General features: G+C 42.7%; 1 protein-coding gene and 1 non-coding gene across 8 annotated transcripts in view; one reads left to right on the top strand and one right to left on the bottom strand.

Annotated features, from left to right (window-relative positions):
* The window catches only part of polg (polymerase (DNA directed), gamma), a 50160-nt gene extending 44224 nt beyond the window's left edge, over positions 1-5936 (bottom strand). For 6 of the 7 annotated variants that reach the window (XM_087981299.1, XM_087981302.1, XM_087981303.1 and 3 more), the window contains exons 1-4: positions 5750-5936; positions 5531-5637; positions 1745-2355; positions 40-235 (exon numbers count right to left, since the gene is read on the bottom strand). In XM_087981299.1, the coding sequence (XP_087837425.1) occupies positions 40-235; positions 1745-2334 (786 nt within the window). In that variant the 5' untranslated portion in view covers positions 2335-2355; positions 5531-5637; positions 5750-5936. Of the gene's footprint in view, positions 1-39; positions 236-1744; positions 2359-5530; positions 5638-5749 lie in introns of all 7 variants that reach the window. The other variant, XM_087981300.1, reaches the window with a different exon arrangement.
* Positions 5937-10325: 4389 nt separating this feature from the next.
* Positions 10326-10398, top strand: trnar-ucg (transfer RNA arginine (anticodon UCG)). Its single transcript has one exon. It is a non-coding gene; the product is annotated as a tRNA-Arg (tRNA).
* The last annotated feature ends 5765 nt before the right edge of the window (positions 10399-16163 follow it).

Here is a 16163-nt window from a genome sequence, read left to right as displayed (position 1 = left end):
GAAATTTAGCAAACAAGATTTATTAACGGGCTGACCCACCTTCATAAAGTACTGTTCCTTGACCCTTGCTCTGTCATAGCTGACATTGTGGCCAATGACCAATCTCTCTGGCCAGTCACCTTTTGGTGGACGCGTGGAGTTTGCAGTTGTCTCCAGGGGAACTAGGTCGGTCAGGGTCAGTTGACTGGACCATGTGTAACGCTTCTCAATGAGGCGCTTACTGCACCAGGAGTACCTGAGGAAAGGTAAGACTAATGCAGAATCCAATCTGAACACAAGACCACTTTGCACAGGAGACGTTATAACTGAGGCTTTACTTTCTCCTCCACTAAGGAGGCGTGCTGTAATTCAAAACCATACACAATCCATAACATCCACTTTCTTCAATTACAAGAAATATACAGGAGATGTACATGAGAGCTGGTACACTCGATTCCCTGCCAACATGTGCACCCAATCAAAATGGGAACAGGTAAGGGAAACCACAATTCTACAACGCTTAAAGTGGTTTGTTGCACACCCCTGCATCAGCCTTCAAGGATCCCTCTGGGTTCTTGAGCAAGGATATACCGGCACTATAGGGGGTGCAAAGTAGGTTCATTAGGTTGATTCTGGAATTGAGAGAATTGGCTTATGAAGACAGATTGAGTATAGTCCCAGTCTACTTATTGAAATTTAGAAGAATGAAGGGGATCTTATAGAAACATATAAAATTATGTAGGGAATAGATAAGATAGAATCAGGGATGTTGTTTCCACCAGCAGGCGAAACTAGAACTAGGGGGCATAGCCTCAAAATAATTGGGAGCAGATTGAGGACTGAGTTGAGGAGAAACTTCTTCACCCAATTCCCTGCCCAGTGAAGCAGTTGAGGCGACCTCATGGAATGTTTTTAAGGCAAAAGATAGGTAGATATTTGAACAGTAAAGGAATCAAGAGTTATGGCGAGCAGGGGGATAAGTGAAGCGGAGTCCACGAAAAGATCAGCCATGATGTTATTGAATGGTACAGCAGGCTCGAAGGGACCTGCTCCTATTTCTTACATTCTTATGGTAGCCATTCAAAGCAAGGTATGGGTCCATCAGCTTTGTCTGGTGTGGTGTGGGTGACCCCTCAACTAAGCGCAGGAAGAATGGGTACAGCAGATGAGGTGGAAGGAACCAACATGCTAGAAGAATAATGGCTCAGAAGGTGGACAGCAGAAAGCTGTATAAACAGCCAAGACATTGTGAAAACGCTTCGGTGTTAAGTAGCCAGTCACCCAGGAGAGCACAATGAGTGTCAGCAATTGACTATTGCAGATTTCTGAACACGGTAACCCATCCAGTTTCAGATACTGGTCAATGTCTAGGAGGAACCATGCATGACACTCTTTACTGAAAAGGGTCCTGAAGAAGAGAGCGAGACTGTGGACGGATAGTTAATTTACTAATTCTTAAATTTCATCAAGCTTAATTGATAAGAATTAAAATAGTCTTTATTGATTGTAAGAATGCCATGTGAAATAACTTGGGGAAGTTTCAAACTAACTCCAAATAGCCACTGCTTCACTTTGCAAAGAAAGTACACACTAAGATCACAACGAAACTGCAAATGGTCATGAGATGAAGCAGGTCCAAGTCTGGTGGTTAAGGGAGCTTCATTCTGTCTCTAACTAGTGACGTTATCCTGATATTTATATGTAGAAATATATTTATACTAGGGAGCATAAACATTGATAAGAGAATGCAATTTTAAGTTCTTACCAAGCAGTTGGAGATACGGCTACAGCCAATGTTGGACACTGGCTCTCTGAAGTGCATACCTCCACATCAAACACCAGTGCCTTCTCATCAGGAAAGTCCACAGGCTTTGTTTGTCCATCCAGATCATACTTTGTCCAACCAACTGCCCAGGTCCACTCTGTGGGCATTTCAGGGAGGTCACACTGCACAAGATCATTGGCTGCTTCCAAGTAGGGGAGGTTTTGCTTCTGAGCAAGGGTACGAAAATGTTCGTCAATGTTGCTGCCATACAGCTTAGGCAGCTGCAGTTCCACATCGGGCAGGATGGAGGTTTCCTGGTTCCAGAGGTCATGAGACTTGAGGTGTTCAATGCTCTTCTGGACCGCCTCCTCAGAGTACTCAACCTGGATATCTCCAAAGATCTGCTGATGGAGACCACTGGACAGCATCTGAATATTTAATGGATTCATACGGGTCTGTGTTTTCTCGTGACTGGAACATTCTTTTGGGGTGTTGCGTGCAGCACAGGTGTTGGCCCATCTTGATGGTGAAACCCTCCATTTTGGGAGTAAAATTGCCAGAGATGTCCTCTTCAATACAAGATGGTTCATTCTATCCGTCTTGTGTCATTCCTACTGTGCAAGAATTTGGAATAGAAGCAGGGTGAACAGATTTTCACTCTTTACACATTCCATTTTCAAAGGAAAAGAAGAAAAAAAGCAAAATAAAACCAGAAAATGATTTAAAAATTGCTCTCGTTACTACACTGACAGTTTTATTACCCCACCTTAAGAAGGGCCATACTTGAATCATTGACTTCTCCACCCCTTACGCTCCCTGGCTTGCTGTGTTCGTCCATCCACCGGTTTGTCTACATTGGATTCCAGCATCTGCTGCTTTTTTTTGTCTCTAACTGTCTTATTGCCACACCCACTCAGTTACTGTTAAATGGAACAGCAACAGATTGTGAGTTTGCTCGCCAAACTGGCAGGTTTGTTTTCAGATGTTTCATCATCGTGCTAGGTAACATCATTAGTGAACCTCCAGTGAAGTGCTGGTGTTTTATCTCGCTTTCTATTTGTGTGTCTTGGTCTCTTAAGGTGGGTGATATCATTTCCAGTTTTTTTTCCCTCATAGGTTGGTAAGTGGGGTCCAAATCGATGCGTTTATTGATGGAGTTCTGATTTGAATGCCAGGTCTCTAGGAATTCCCGTGAGAGTCTCTGTTTATCCTGTCCTAGGATGGATGTGTTGTCCCAGTCAAAGTGGTGTCCTTCTTCTTCTGTACGTAAGGACACTAGTGATTCTTAAGCAACGACCACAAACAAGTAAACACAACACACCCAGAAACTCTAGCCACATTACAAAGACATCTTGGAGATGACAACCAGACTACTCTGACCCCTTGGCATCATGGTAGTCCACAAACCTACCAACACTGAAACAGCTACCGATGAACCTAAAGGACCTTATACTAACAACCAATACAATGAATGTTATTTACAAAATACATTACAAGGACTGTAACAAACACTATATTGGACAGACAGAAAACTAGCCACAAGGACTCACGATCACCAACTAGCCACCAAAAGACATGACCCACTACCACTAGTATCCTTACATATAGACAAAGAAGGACACCACTTCTACTGGGACAACACATACATATTAGGACAGGCCAAAGAGAGTCATGCAGGGAATTCTAGAGAGCTAGCATTCAAACTGGAACTCCATCAATAAACACATCAATATAGACCCCATTTACCAACTTCTGAGAAAAGGAACCAGAAACTATATCACCCTCATTAAGAGACCAAGACACGTAAACCAAAAGTGGGACAGAACACCAGCACTTCACTGGAGGATCACTGATGATGTTATCTAGCATGGTGATGAAATGTCTGAAAACAAACTTTCCAGCTCAGCGAGCAAACATACGTGAACCTCAACCTGAGCTACAAATCTTCTCAAAAATCATGAAACAGCAACAGTACAATTAAAAATATTTATGAAACAAGAGTTTATACCTAAGCTTTACATCTTCTGTGAATTCATTCACAGAAATACAAGAATGTGACAAAATTTCAACTATTTTCAAAATGACAATTTATGCTGCAGGAGGAAAGGGTGCTGATTTGTTGGCAAATTGTCTCTGGATTGGAGAGACATTGCCATGAGAAAAGCAACAAGCAAATATAGACTCCGTGCTTTTGCACAGAATGGGTCCCTTTGTCAGTTGCTTCTTGTAAGCGTAAATGAGCCTTTGAAGACTCATTGGTTATTTTAAGTTTGATTGTTTACATATTAGCACACTCAATGCTGTTTAACGTGTGTTGCCCAAATGTTAAGTTATATTTACATGGGGGAGACACGGTGACTCAGGGGGCAGCATGGTGGCTCAGTGGTTAGCTCTGCTGCCTCACAGCACCAGGGACCCCACTTTTGCCCGAAACGTCGATTTTGCTGCTCGTCGGATGCTGCCTGAATTGCTGTGCTCTTCCACACCACTGATCCAGAACCCTGCTTTAATTCCCACCTCAGGCAACTGTCTGTGTGGAGTTTGCACATTCTCCCCGTGTCTGCGTGGGTTTCCTCCAGGTGCTCCGGTTTCCTCCCACAATCCAAAGATGTGCAGGTCAAGTGAACTGGCCATGCTAAATTGCCAATAATGTTAGATGCATTAGTCAGGAGTAAATATATGGTAGGGGAATGGGTGTGGGTAGGTTACTCGTCAGAGGGTCAGTGTGGACTTGTTGGACCGAAGGGCCTGTTTCCATACTGTAGGGAATCTAATTTAATCTAATAGTAGAATCATGAATTAATCAACATCCTTTTCACTTGCAGTGTAAACTGTTTGAAATTTTGCATTCTTGCATTTGTCCTAGCAAGTACAAGATGAGAAACTTTGGAAACCTGTCTCTTTTTTTTCCCAGCAATGTTCAAATTAAAAAATATCAATGATAAATTAATAATAGCACTGTGCTGATCTGACAGCTCACTTAAAAGACCACAGTGCAAACTCCACTCCTCTGCTGTTAATCCTTGTACTAATCAGGGCAGGGACAAACACTATGCCATTCTCCACCTAGAAATTCCCATCAGACACTGGTGGAACACAAACATTGAACCGATTCCTCAGCATAAGTAGGATAGGGCGATTCAACTTTAGATGCCTTCAAGCTGTCACTAATCTGGTCCTCTGCAAGTCCTCATAACTGCGAATGATGTATGATAGAAGGAGACAGGGTCAAAAAGAAATATGTTAACAGGCTGATCCAGCAAAGAAAGCCCTATTCATGTTTCATGAGGTTGCCTGGTGTGATGACAGATTTAATAAACAGGAATATTCAATCGGTTTTAATCAAACTCTGCCCAGTCTCACATATCTCGGATTTAGTTAAAACTCTCAACATACTTAACATTACCAATAACATTTTTGGACTAAACAAGGCCCTATTTTGAATTGCCCTAAAGTTTCCAAAATGCAAAACTAAACACCAAACATACCTGTTTACTAAAAGAAAATAAAAGCCTCATTCCCCATGTATGACTCATGGGCAGTTGGTGGACGTGTTTCGCAACGAGGCTTGAAAAGCGTTTAATTAGCACCAAGAGAACCCAGGATTTGATCGCTCACTTGCTCCTCTTTAATCCTGCTTCCCTTTCCTGTGTGATCCTGTATCCACTGCCAAACCCCGTCACTCCTAGCCCACTCTGTCCATACTTATCCCACAACTCATGTTAGCATTTTGGCAGAGATGTTACACGTGGGTGAAGCTGGCTGAGTCTGCCTCTTCTGAGTTACCTGGAACCCCGAACTTTAGCCAAATCCCTGCGGGAGCAAAACGTACACATCTGAATCCTGGACAACTGCAACTTGCGGCTGTGAAGTTCCACTGCTTTCGCCAGTCCCTGAAATAAAAGTTGGGAATTAATTCTTTTCTTAAAATGCATTCAGTTCACTATAAATCGAGTTATTTTTAGCACAGTGTTACTAATGTACAGACCAAATTGTGATACTCACTTGGTTTAAACTATATATAACTCAACAGAATAAAACCTTGCTTCATGTGTTTCCAATCAGGCCTGACCCCGATTTCTGACTCTTTGAGCGTGTTCATGTGAAATTCAGTCAATGATACACACACCCGTCTATAACTAAACTGCAGCCATCTAAACACATGCACAATCAAAACACAATCAAAGCCTGAATGCAGAGGAGAAAAGGCAGCGATGGCCTCGGATGTAGCATTAAGAGCCTCTCACTACACTGCCATCTACGGGACTGTGAAGCATACAATTCAAACTTGGTTAAAAATCACACAACACCAGATTATAGTCCAACAGGTTTAAATGGAAGCACATTAGCTTTCGGAACGACGCTGCTTTATCAGGTGATAGTGGAGGGCTCGATCGTAACACAGAATTTATAGCAAAAATTTGCAGTGTGATGTAACTGAAATTATACATTGAAAAATTGATTGTCTGTTAAGCCTTTCATCTGTTAGAATACAGTGATAGTTTCACTTCTTTCATGTGTAAATCATCAATTCGAACTTGTGTAGGGTTATGGAGATAGCATCAACTCTGCTTGTGCAAAGAATATAGTCACCCTTGGAATTTTCTAGACAATGTTCATGTCTCTTGCGCAAAATTACATTTTAATCTTGTTCTATTCATTCCGAATTAATTGTGAATCCTTTTTACAATGTTAAAACCAGATTGTAAATGTGAAACAAAAACAGATTATGATTTGGAGATGGATTTACATATGAAAGAACTGAAACCAACATGGTCATTCTAAAAAATGAGAGACTTAACAAACAATCCGGGTCTTTTTCAATATATAATTTCAGTTGCATCAAACTGTAAACTTTTGCTATAAATTCTGTGTCTTACAATGTTATACTCCACAACCACCTGGTGAAGGAGCAGCACTCTGAAAGCTAGTACTTCCAAATAAACCTGTTGGACGGTGTTTTGGCCTAGTGTTTTGTGATTTTTAACTTAAAAATAGATTAGTATTTCAGATATAGAATGAACTTGACGAATCGCTAAATTGTTAACTGAGTTTAGGAGCAAATTGCTGCAGATACTGGAATCTGTACTGAAAACCAAAAAAATTGATGGAGATCAAAAAAATGCTGGCAAATTTAAAAGGGACCTAAGGGGCAACTTTTTCACGGAGAGGGTGGTGCATGTATGTAATGAGCTGCCACGGGAAGGGGTGGAGCCTGGTACAAATACAACATTTAAAAGGCATCTGGATGGATATATGAATAGGAAGCATTTAGAGAGATATGGGCCAAGTGCTGGCAAATGTGACTAGATTAATTTTGGATATCTGGTCAGCACAGACGAGTTGGACTGAAGGGTCTGTTTCCGTGCTGCACATCTCTGTGGCTCTATCAGTGGGTCAGGCAGCATCCATGGAGAGAAAACAAGCTAATGTTTTGGGTCTAGATTATTAGGGTCATCTAGGGACTTGAAACATTAGCTTTCTTTCTCTCCATAAATGCTGCCTGACCTGCTGTGACCTCCAGCATATTTTTGTTTTCAGTGTTAACCAAGTTTGTCTCTTTATCATGCTTTCGTTTATTTGAAGGTAAAGGCGGGGGGAGGGGGGAATGTCACTGGCTCACCGATTTTATTCCGTACTTTATTGCCATCTGGTGAAGAAGCATAAACTCTCATTTTCTACCTTACATCTTGTCTGTGAAGTGCCTTGTGACATCTTCAGGTTATGAAAGGGTTCAAAGAAATGCAAAGTATTTATTTTATTCAAAGAAGTAAAATCTTTCAAATCAAATGGCAAGATGCTGGGGACTCACTGGAACCAAAGTGCAGACAGATGGAAACTAAAAAGAGGCCCAGCAGCCTGCTTCCCTTACCCAATCCTTTCCCTCATTATTTTATGCAGCTATGCTAGGGGTCTGGGGAGGGGGTGCAGATGGACTCACAACCTGTTCATGGTGGATTGCTGACACAGCTTATTGATAAGGTGACACTTTATAAGGGCAGTTAAAGCAGGCCGAATAGGACTTTACAGGATTTGGTGAAACAGCATTAACCACCTCTCATTCAGACCTCCCCACTACCATCCTCGTCAGTCATTGAGACAGGTTAAATCAAGCTGTTTGTGACTTTTCCATCTCTATTTGAATCTTAACTGTTCCAAAAACATATGCTTCCAAAAAATAATGCAAAGCCTGCTTACCTTTGCCTTTGCAATGTCACTAACCTTTGTCCATATCCCAATTTACCTGCCCCTGAAACTATTAATCATGATGTAACTATTCCGTGCTTTGTTGGTTTCCCATCATCCATGTAAATTTCAATTTGCTGTAGAGAATTCAAGGATATTGACTCATTTGATGTTGGGAGATATTGCTGAACTAGCCCTAATGAACTGCAACAGTGTGGGTCATATATCAAGCATCAAAGGTATTAGAAAGTGAATCCAGTAACAAGGACAATGATCAAGTGGACTGTTATGCACAGGATGTTTTAAATTTAGACAGTGTTGCAGTTGCTGCGCCTACTCAAATGACGAGCGAGTAGCACCACAGTCGTGACTTGCAGTTTGTAAGTAGTGGGGAGTCACTAGGGGTTAGAAAGTTCAATACAGCAGAGATATCCAGTCTTTTCTCTACTCTTGTAGCTGCAACGTTGATAAGTCTAGTCCAGTTCAGCCTCTGTAGTCACTGACCTCCAAGAAGCTGTTGTAGGCTTGTACCTGCTGATTCATTACAGAAAATTGGCTGGAACACTGGAATTATCAATGACTGCTGCTTTGTCAACATTGCAAAAGAAACAAAGAAAGATTATCATTGTTAAAATACCTGGATGGGATGGATTGAGGAAGGAAGAACTGAAGCAGTGAAATACTGGACTTCTGTCAACTACAACCATCTTCCATTGTCAGTTAACACTTCTGCCCAAGAAAGTTTTCCCTGTCTACCACAACAACACCTCCTCCAACCCCTCCCCTACCCCCATCCCTAACCATTACACCCATACTTCATTTTTGCTAACTTGCTTGATGCTCCACTGAATATGTTGTTGTATTTATGTCAAGGGCAGCTACTCTCACCTCTCCTCTGGCCTCCATTCATTTCTTTCACATCTGTGACGGTACTGTGATGGGGTATTCATCAGTGAGGTTCTGACAAAATCCAAACTGAGTATTATTGAACATGTTATTGATGAGTATGTGTCCCTTGTTATATCCACCTACCTAAAGACTTAGAGAAAGCTGATAGAACTTTGTGCTAGATTGCCCATTTTTTGTGCATAAGACATACCCACGCACTCTTCCACTTTGTCAGTCGAAGTTGATGTCTTAGTTGTACTGTCACAGTTTGCAAAGGGAAAGTCTTCAGGACCACAGCTAAGATATTTCAGGCCAGTTATATTTTATCAGTGATATTTTTATTTATCACACCAGATCACAGTGTCTCTTCATACCTGAATGAACGTCTCAAATTTCACACTTAATACTGACCTCGCTCTTTGTGCACCTTCTCTGCAGCCTTAACATTGTATTCCTCGCTCTGTTTTATTACCCTAATGCACTTATGTACATATGATCTGCCTGTACAGCAAAACGTTTCACTGTATCTAGGTGTCTGTGACAATAATGAATCAAATCAATTCATATCTACATGTACATTTTGCAATGGGATTCAGGATGGCAACAGGACCAGGAACCCCAGCTGATTGTTGCCTCTCTAATTCAACAGCACTCAGACTCAATCAATGCACCATACCACCTTTGGCTGAGAACAATTTCCCCCAACACAGATCTGAGATTGAATTAGTAGACTTCCTGGTCTGTTTGGTCAACCGGCATTTCAGGCAGCAAAATGAATCTGGACATCAGGTTATAGCAAGTGTTCTCTGCCTTTAGGTTCCTTTCTTTAATGAAAACTCTGTGGACTGGCAAGACCATGTCCACCTTGTGTAGGTACAGCCATAGTTGTGGAAAGGAGGGTGTTCGATGATCTTTACCCAGTGACAGTGATTAGATCTTGCAGGTAGGGGTATTCCTTTGGCTTTTATATGGCCGAAGGTTTGGAGGGTGCTGTTGAGAGTGCCTTGGCTAATTTCTGCACTGAACTTTGCACATTGTGGTATACACTGTCACTGCCACTCTCTTCGATGCAGATCGTTTGCAGTGGAACGAACATACTTCAGGTGGCGCTGCACGTGGAGGAATGGCCCCTAAAAGGGACTGCAAGTCGAGCACTGAGGATGGGTTCCGCCAGGTGGCACTGCACGTGGAGGACTGGCTCCCCAAGCGACTCTTGTACTGAGGATAGGTTCCTCGAGGTGCCGCTACACGTGGAGGAATGGCTCACCGTGATGAGCTTTGTGTACTGAAGTCGGGTTCCTGCAAGCGGCGGTGTGGGGCTCTGTTTTCATCCCAACAAATTAAATAATTATAAATATGGTAACTGTTGTTAATTGGCAACATCCAGTGAGAACCAAAATGTCAAATAATGCCTCAATGAATGTAAAGAGAGACTCCAGTACAGAGTAAGGTGTGTGAATCAGTTCTCTGAATGCTTTTCTAAGCTACTGCCACTGACTTGCTTGTCGGCCGCGTGGCCTAATGGATAAGGCGTCTGACTTCGGATCAGAAGATTGCAGGTTCGAGTCCTGCCGCGGTCGAAGCTTTTCATTTTTATTTCGAATTGGTTTAGGACTGTTCTATTTTCAAAATCCCGAGTCATATGTACCAGTGTAAAGATTAACTTATTAAAATGGTGCCCCCCCCCCCACACCTTCGTCAGAATAAGCTAAAATCTTGAGAATTTTGCATTTTTCTCTTACCTTTTAGTGCTCGAGCCTGCTTTTTCCCAAACATGGTGTTATTTTCAAATATACATTTCCCGCCTTTGTTGAAAGTTATTATGATTTTATTATCATTGTAATTTAGATGGTGACATTCTATTTCTGACAACCTACTACACACAGCATTCATTGTATTAACTAAAGAAGCTGACGTATCATGAGGACATATGAAAGTCATAAGATATAGGAGCAGAAATTACGCCATTCAGCCCATCGAGTCCTCTCCGCCATTCAATCATGGCTGTAAAATTTCTCAATCCCATTCTCCTGCTTTCTCCCCATAACTGTTGATCCCCTTGATATTCAAGAACCTATCTATCTTAGTCTTAACTACACTCAATGACCTGGCCTCCACAGCCTTCTGTGGCAATGAATTCCATGGCATTTCATGTTGGCTTTATAGGTCCACGTAGTATTATTGAGGTCAAAACATGTGTGCACACAAATTAGCAATATGAGTACGTGATTCAGCCTCTAGCCTGCTTCTCCATTCAAATGTATCTTGGATGATCTGATTGTGGCCTCAACTCTACTTTCCCACCTGTCCCTGACAACCATTGACTCCCTCATTGGCAAAGTATCCAATGATGTCTGCCCTAAAAATCGTCAATGAACCCACATCTACTCTTTGGAGAAGAGAGTTCCAAGGGCTTGTGACCCTCTAAGAGAGAAAAAAAACTACCTTATCCCCCACCTTAAATAAGAGACTCCTTATTTTTAAGCTGTGTCCCCTAGTTCTAGTCTCTCCCGCAAGGGGAAATAATCTTTTAGCATCCACCCTGTGAAGTCTGTTCAGAATCTAAAATATTGCAATGAGATTATGTCTCACACTTCTAAACTCCATTGAAATTAGTTCAGTCTGATCAAACTTTCCTCATAAGAGAGGAGCCCCATCTCTTTGAGGGAATCTTCTCCAAATTGCTATCAATGCATCTACAGGGCAACCTCGATTATCCGAGCGTCAATTATCCAAATTTTGGATTATTCAAACAAGATCTCAAGGTCCTGTAAAAACGGTATTAGGCAACTCAGGCATTCAGTTATCAGTTAAACGGCATTATGGCATGCATTGTTGGATAACCGGCAGTTATAAATTACTGCTTGTTTACGATCAGATCAATTATCCGAACGATCAATTATCTGAACAACATACCTCCCGCCCGTCTTGTTCGGATAATCAAGGTTGTCCTATAGATCCTTTCTTAAATAAGGAGAAAAAAACTATACTCAGTACTCAGAAATACCTCTGTCAGTATTCTGTCCAACTATATCAAAAGGTCCCTATGTTTGTATTCCATTCCCGTTGTAATAACTGGCAACATTCTATTTTTCTTCTTCTTTCTGTATACTAACCTTTTGATTCATTTACAGTGTATCCGGGGTGCCTCTGTACCTCTGAGTGCAATCTTTATCCATTTAAATGACACAGTACTTTTCTATTCTTCCTGACAAAGTAGACACAATCATATTTTCAGCATTTATACTCCATTTACCTTTTCTTTGCCCACTCATTTAGCTATATCCCTTTGCAGGCTATTTATGTCACCTTTACAATTTAATTTTCTACCTGCCGTAGGAATAATAATGACGACAGATAATGAATTTTATTACTCCAGGAAATGGAGAAACCAGCCAGTCTGCAAACAACACAGCATGAAAAAGTTGCAGCAGCAAAGCAAGCAACATTTATATCTTAAGACTGGAGCCTATGACGCTATTGCTTTTCAAGTTCAGCATAGAAGACTGATATGGTAGTAAATCTAACTAACTAAGTGACCCTTTGAGGGAATCCACTCCTTTGAGGGAATCTTGCAATGATGTGCTCGCATAAATTTGGTTATTGAATCCACCGAACTATTCTTTATGAGTGGAAAACATCTCTACTTCACCAGGCTTGCATTGAGATGAACCAATCGTATGTTTAACAAATTATTCTTTTGTTCGTAGCTTATAAAAGTGCAATATCAACATTTCTTCAACTGTGTGTGTGTAACTGATGAGTGAACAGCTCTGCATTAGATTCTGGGGAGGGTCATGTCAATACATAACCCTCTCCATTTATATGCATGAAAATTTTGCTGCGGGTTATTCAAACTGACCACACACTGAGGGATTAAGAAACACACAAGGCTTCCTTTATAAAAATGGACTGATTACAGACATTATGGAAAGGGAACAGGAATTTCAGTTGTTTCATACTTGACTGTAACAGGACATTCATTTGCAACAAAAACAAAAATTACTGTAAAAGCTCAACTGGTCTGACAGCATCTGTAAAGAGAATTTAGAGTTGAGTTTTAGATTCTCAGAGCTGATGGTAACTAGGAAAGATATGGTGGGAGGGATTGAGGAGTAAGCGATAGGTGAAGATAGTGCCCAAAGAGAGAGAACAGTTGGACAGAGAAAGGAGTGGATAACAATCAGCCTGGGAGAATGAATAACTTCTAATGGGAACAATTAGTGGTAAACAATGGGTTGTGTGTAATAGCAGATAACAAGGCAGAGGTGAGTACTGCAGATGCTGGAGATTAGAGTGGTGCTGGATTCGACGTTTCAGGCAAATGCCCTTCATCAGGAATGGGGCTCCCAGCTGGATCTGATATATCCCAGTGAAGGGCTTTTGCCTGAAACGTCGATTTTCCTGCTCCTCGGATGCTGCCTGACCTACTATGCTTTTCCAGCACCACTCTAATCTTGACCACATGTGATAACAAGACCTGGTGTGTGAGGGTTGGGATAAGGACATAGAAGAAGGTGCCTCAAGACCTCAATTGTTGAACTCGATATCCATGGCAGAAGGCTTTGGAGCTCCCAAGCAGAAAATGAGGTGCTGTTCTTTCAACTTGCACTGAGCGTCACTGGAGCACTTCAGCAAGCCTGAAACAGAGATGTTGGCCAGGGAACAGGGTGGGGTGTTGAAGTGGCAGGCAACTGGAAGCTCAGGGTCCTTTTAGAGGACAGACATAGGTGTTCTGCGAAGCGATAATGTAGTCTATGCTTTGTTTCCACAATGTAGAGGAGACCACATTGTGACAGGGGTTATCAGTGAAGGTGGAGTGCTGCTTCACGTGGAAGATGTATTTGGGTCCTTGGATACTGAGGAGGGAGGAAGTAAATAGCTGTTGGTGGCAGAAATGGTGGCAAATGATCCTCTGGATATGGATGCTGGTGGGATGGTAGATGAGGACAGGGAGAACCCTATTGCTGTTGTGGGAGGGAAGAGAGGGGGTGAGGGCTGAAGTGTGGGCGATGCATCAGATCCAGCTGAGGGCCCCATTAACTAGAGTGATGGGGAATCCTCAGTTGAGGAGGAGGATGGACTTTATAGAGGCCACCTTGTCAAAGTGGCATCATCAGAACAGCTGTGACGGAGATGGAAGAGCTGGCAGAATGGAAGAATCTTTACAGGAAGCAAGATGTGAGGATGTGTAGTCAAGGTAACTGTGGGGGTCAGTGGGTTTGCAGAGGATATGGAAACAGATGTCGAGGAAGGGAAGAGAGGAGAAGGAGTCGGAAATGGACCAGATGGAGGTGACACCAAAATAAAAGTTGCCAAAGTGGTGCATCACCAATTTTTTTTTATCACAGCAAAATAACAAAGAGGCATGTTTGTTTTAACTAGGAGAAAGTGAGGACTGCAGATGCTGGAAATCAGAGCTGAAAAATGTGTTGCTGGAAAAGCGCAGCAGGTAAGGCAGCATCCAAGGAGCAGGAGAATCGACTCACTAACTACTCCACCAACATCCAGATACATCATATCATCCTTCGTCATTTCCGCCACCTCCAAACAGACCCCACCACCAAGGATATATTTCCCTCCCCTCCCCTATCAGCGTTCCGGAAAGACCACTCCCTCCACAACTCCCTCATCAGGTCCACACCCCCCACCAATCCAACCTCCACTCCCTGCACCTTCCCCTGCAACCACAAGAAATGCAAAACTTGCGCCCACACCTCCCCCCTCACTTCCCTCCAAGGCCTCAAGGGATCCTTCCATATCCATCACAAATTCACCTGCACCTCCACACACATCATTTACTGCATCCGCTGCACCCGATGTGGCCTCCTCTACATTGGGGAGACAGGCCGCCTACTTGCGGGTGTCCCAGAGAACACCTCTGGGACACCCGCACCAACCAACCCAACCGCCCCGTGGCGGAACACTTTAACTCCCCCTCCCACTCCGCCAAGGACATGCAGGTCCTTGGCCTCCTCCATCGCCAGACCATGGCAACACGACGCCTGAAGGAAGAGTGCCTCATCTTCCGCCTAGGAACCCTCCCACCACAAGGGATGAATGCAGATTTCTCCAGCTTCCTAATTTCCCCTCTGCCCACCTTATCTCAGTCCCAACCCTCGGAATCAGCACCGCCTTCTTGACCTGCAATCTTCTTCCCGACCTCTCCGCCCCCACCCCCTCTCCGGCCTATCACCCTCACCTTAACCTCCTTCCACCTATCGCATTCCCAACGCCCCTCCCCCAAGTCCTTCCTCCCTACCTTTTATCCTAGCCTGTTTGGCACACATTCCTCATTCCTGAAGAAAGGCTTATGCCTGAAATGTCGTTTCTCCTGCTCCTTGGATGCTGCTTGACCTGCTTTTCCAGCAACACATTTTTCAGCTCATTTTTGTTTTAATCCTTGCTGTTATTCTGTATTCATTTACTGACCATTCCTGTTCACTTCTCTATTTCACCCACCTCCAGTATTCATATAGTGTGTAAAAAATCTTGAGTAAACCTGAAACTAATGCACCTTTCAGACTTCAACCAAACACTGTAGTGTACACTTAAGAGCATAAGCCATAGGAGCAGAAGTTAGGCCATTCAGCCCATCAAGTCTGCTGTGTCATTCATTCATGGCTGATATGTTTTTCAACCCCATTCTCCTGCCTTCTCCCCATAACCTTTGATCCCTTAACAATCACCTATCTATCTCTGTTTTAAATGTACACAATGACCTGACCTCCACAGCCTTCTGTGGCAATGAATTCCATACATTTACCATTCTCTGGCTGAAGAAGTTTCTCCTCATTGCCATTCTGAAGGGTCTGCCCTTTACTCTAAAGCTGTGCTCTCGGGTCCTAATCTCTTTTGCTAATGGAGACATCTTCCCAATGTCCACTCTATTCACGTATTTCAGTATTCTGTAAGTTTTAATTAGATCCCCTCATCCTTCTAAACTCCATCGAGTATAGGCCCAGAGTCCTCAAACGTTCCTCATATGTTAAACCTTTCATTTCTGGTATCATTCTTGTGAACTTCTGGATCTGCTCTAGGACCAGTACATTCTTCCTGAGGTATGGATCCCAGAATTGCTCACAATATTCTAAATGTGGTCTGACCAGGCCCTTATAAAGCTTCAGAAGTACATCCTGCTTTTTTATTCTAGTCCTCTCGAAATAAATGCCAACATTGTATTTGCCTTCCTAACTACTGACGCAACCTGCAAGTTAACCTTCAGAGAATCCTGAATTAGGACTCCCAAGTCCCATTTCACTTCAAATTTCTGAATTTTCTCCCCATTTAGAAAATAGTCTATGCCTCTATTCTTGCTACCAAAGTGCATAACCTCACATTTTCC

The sequence above is a fragment of the Chiloscyllium plagiosum genome, unplaced genomic scaffold (genome assembly GCF_037043375.1).
Source record: "Chiloscyllium plagiosum isolate Xiang-an unplaced genomic scaffold, Cpla_swu_hap1 HiC_scaffold_39, whole genome shotgun sequence".
Lineage (NCBI taxonomy): Eukaryota > Metazoa > Chordata > Chondrichthyes > Orectolobiformes > Hemiscylliidae > Chiloscyllium > Chiloscyllium plagiosum.
This window is presented reverse-complemented; position numbering and strand designations above follow the sequence as displayed.